This window comes from Etheostoma spectabile, chromosome 8, assembly GCF_008692095.1.
Source record: "Etheostoma spectabile isolate EspeVRDwgs_2016 chromosome 8, UIUC_Espe_1.0, whole genome shotgun sequence".
In the NCBI taxonomy this organism is placed as follows: Eukaryota; Metazoa; Chordata; class Actinopteri; order Perciformes; family Percidae; genus Etheostoma; species Etheostoma spectabile.
In genome coordinates, this window is record NC_045740.1 from 18,090,312 (window position 1) to 18,092,597 (window position 2,286).

Genomic DNA, 2,286 nt, shown 5'->3' on the forward strand with positions numbered 1-2,286 from the left:
GCATTACAAGGCACAGCAGGACGTAGCAGAACACAGCAGGACGTAGCAGGGCGCCGCAGATCGTGTAGAGGGACCATGGCGACACTTCGTTGGGCTTTGTGCTGCGCTGTGCCGGGTGCAAGATAGGGGCCTAAATGTCCCAATCGTGACATTTGTCAACTGAAACACTGAGCTTGAAAGGACCAGTTGTGTTGACATTAGACTTCTTTGTCTTTACAAGAAACTTGTTCGTGTTGACTTGAGACTTGTGTCTCGATTTTGACTTAGGGCTTTTTAATCTTGTACTTATTCTTGTTGGTCTATGCTGGTTGTGACTTACTTAGTCTCGCATTGCCAGACCTTCTTCCACAGCCGTGCAAGAGGGTCTGGCGAGTCCACACAGCATCTGGGATTGGTGAAAAACATACTGTGGTTTATCGCCATTTCTTTAAACCAATCATAATCGTCTTGGGCTGGGCTAAGCAAAAGACTCAATGACAGCGCCTCAGCAAAATAGGGTAAAAAAGTGCAAATGAGACCCACAACATTTCAGCCAACAATTCGGTCTTCCTTAGGTGTGAAATCTAAAATGTAACAGAAAGATAAATGTTGTGCTGGTGAACATTTATCTGTTCAGATGTCACGTGGTTTAATTTTTCTATGTGATGTGCTTTATTTTATTTAATTTTTATGCAAATCACTTTCTGAACATAAAGATAAGTGGAAAATGTAATTTGACATGAAGTCAAGAATAGTCTTCATGGACGTGGGATGAATTCATAAATGTTTGAGATGCTCTGAGATGCATCTGTCATGTTTTATGACTCAATCAGAATCAGTGAGGAAGACATCATTACTCAGACAGACTGATGTTACTGACAAAAAAAACCCAACCTCTATTAATGTAAATGTATTCAGCTGTGTGAGACGTCACAGCTAGGCTGGTTTTCTCTGAACTCATCCTATCGCTGGTAATCTCTGTAATTAGTTTGCCGTTTATCTAATTTATGAATCTAATTGAAACAGACGGGTGCCTGCGAGAGAGAGACGTGAAAACACAAACATGTCAAGAAGGGTTAAAATTACATTTTTCCTCTAAATGATGTGTAATTGAAATGCCAGCGGTCATGATGAAGCTGTCTGTCTCACCTCAGTCAGTGTCGGTGTTTCTCCATCCTCCTCATCATCGTCATCATAGGCACGCAGGTTGCCACATGGCTGAACACGCTGCTCACTTCCCACTTTCTCTCAGCAATCATGTTCATTCATGAAGCATCTGAGGCTGTTGGATAATTCATAGGACTTTTGTTTAAGTTAGTAGGGTCTTAGTAGCGTGAGAAGCTGTTAACTAACTTGACTTTTGTACGAATAAAGCAGCTGTAAATGAAACTGTAAATGTTTCCTTTTCATATCTCCGGGGCACAACCGAGGTCTGCACTATGTTAGGCTCCACAGAACTAATTTATTTCTCTTTTACATAAAGGCTGCATTTTGATCTACAAGATCTTCCTCAGGCTAGTGTGAAAGAGAAAAACACTTGGCACATGTTGTAGAGGCAGTAATCAGCTCAAATATTAAAAAAAGAGGATAGCAGTGCAATCACAATACAGGATAAATTGTTAGCATACATGTTAATATGAGAGAACCTAAGACAATGTATTCCAAGGAACAGGTTCACATGATGTTGTTTGAAAACGTATGTATGACAATTCGTATGATACTATACAAAATTAGCAGTAAAGTTTAGCAGTCTTTACAGATAGTTTTAGCCGAGAAAAGGTGACTTTGAGCCGGGTACAGCTCACCGTGAGGTCCGGGTTGTTTTAGTGTCCGTTTCGAGTTTAGCCGGAAAAAAACCCCAACTGATTGTAATGTGATGACGACAGTTAAGTTTAGGCACCAAAAGGACTAGTTAAGGTTAGATTGTGCGTTAAATATAAATGAAGCTTCATTTCTGGGATTGTACAGGTGCCGCCTGGAAACGCGCCCCATTCTGCTTCCTTTGTGTCTGCATTTTAACCTCAAAGTCAAAGTCAAAGTCAAAGTCTGCTTTATTGTCAATTTCTTCACATGTCAAAACATACAAAGAGATCGAAATTACGTTTCCCTCTATCCCACGGTGACAACAAGACATTTTTAACCAATTAGGTCCACAGACAAACATAACATTCAAGTAAACAATACAAAAAGTAAAAATAAGAAGACATATACAATGAGGAAAATAAGAGCAGCATTTGCGTTAAAAAAATGTGCAATTATGCGTACAGTCGACAGTCAGTGTAATAGTGCAAAAGTCAGGCGGTAGCA

At 40.1% G+C, this 2,286-nt stretch overlaps 1 protein-coding gene across 2 annotated transcripts in view; it reads left to right on the plus strand.

The window, feature by feature from the left end:
• LOC116693719 (metabotropic glutamate receptor 8) overlaps nt 1-2,286 on the plus strand; it is a 148,882-nt gene that overhangs the window by 103,853 nt on the left and 42,743 nt on the right. The window contains exon 7 of one of the 2 annotated variants that reach the window (XM_032522924.1): nt 221-232. The exons of the other annotated variant lie outside the window; for it this stretch is intronic. Coding sequence (XP_032378815.1) covers nt 221-232 — 12 coding nt within the window. The remainder of the gene's footprint in view (nt 1-220; nt 233-2,286) is intronic. 2 annotated transcript variants of the gene reach the window in all.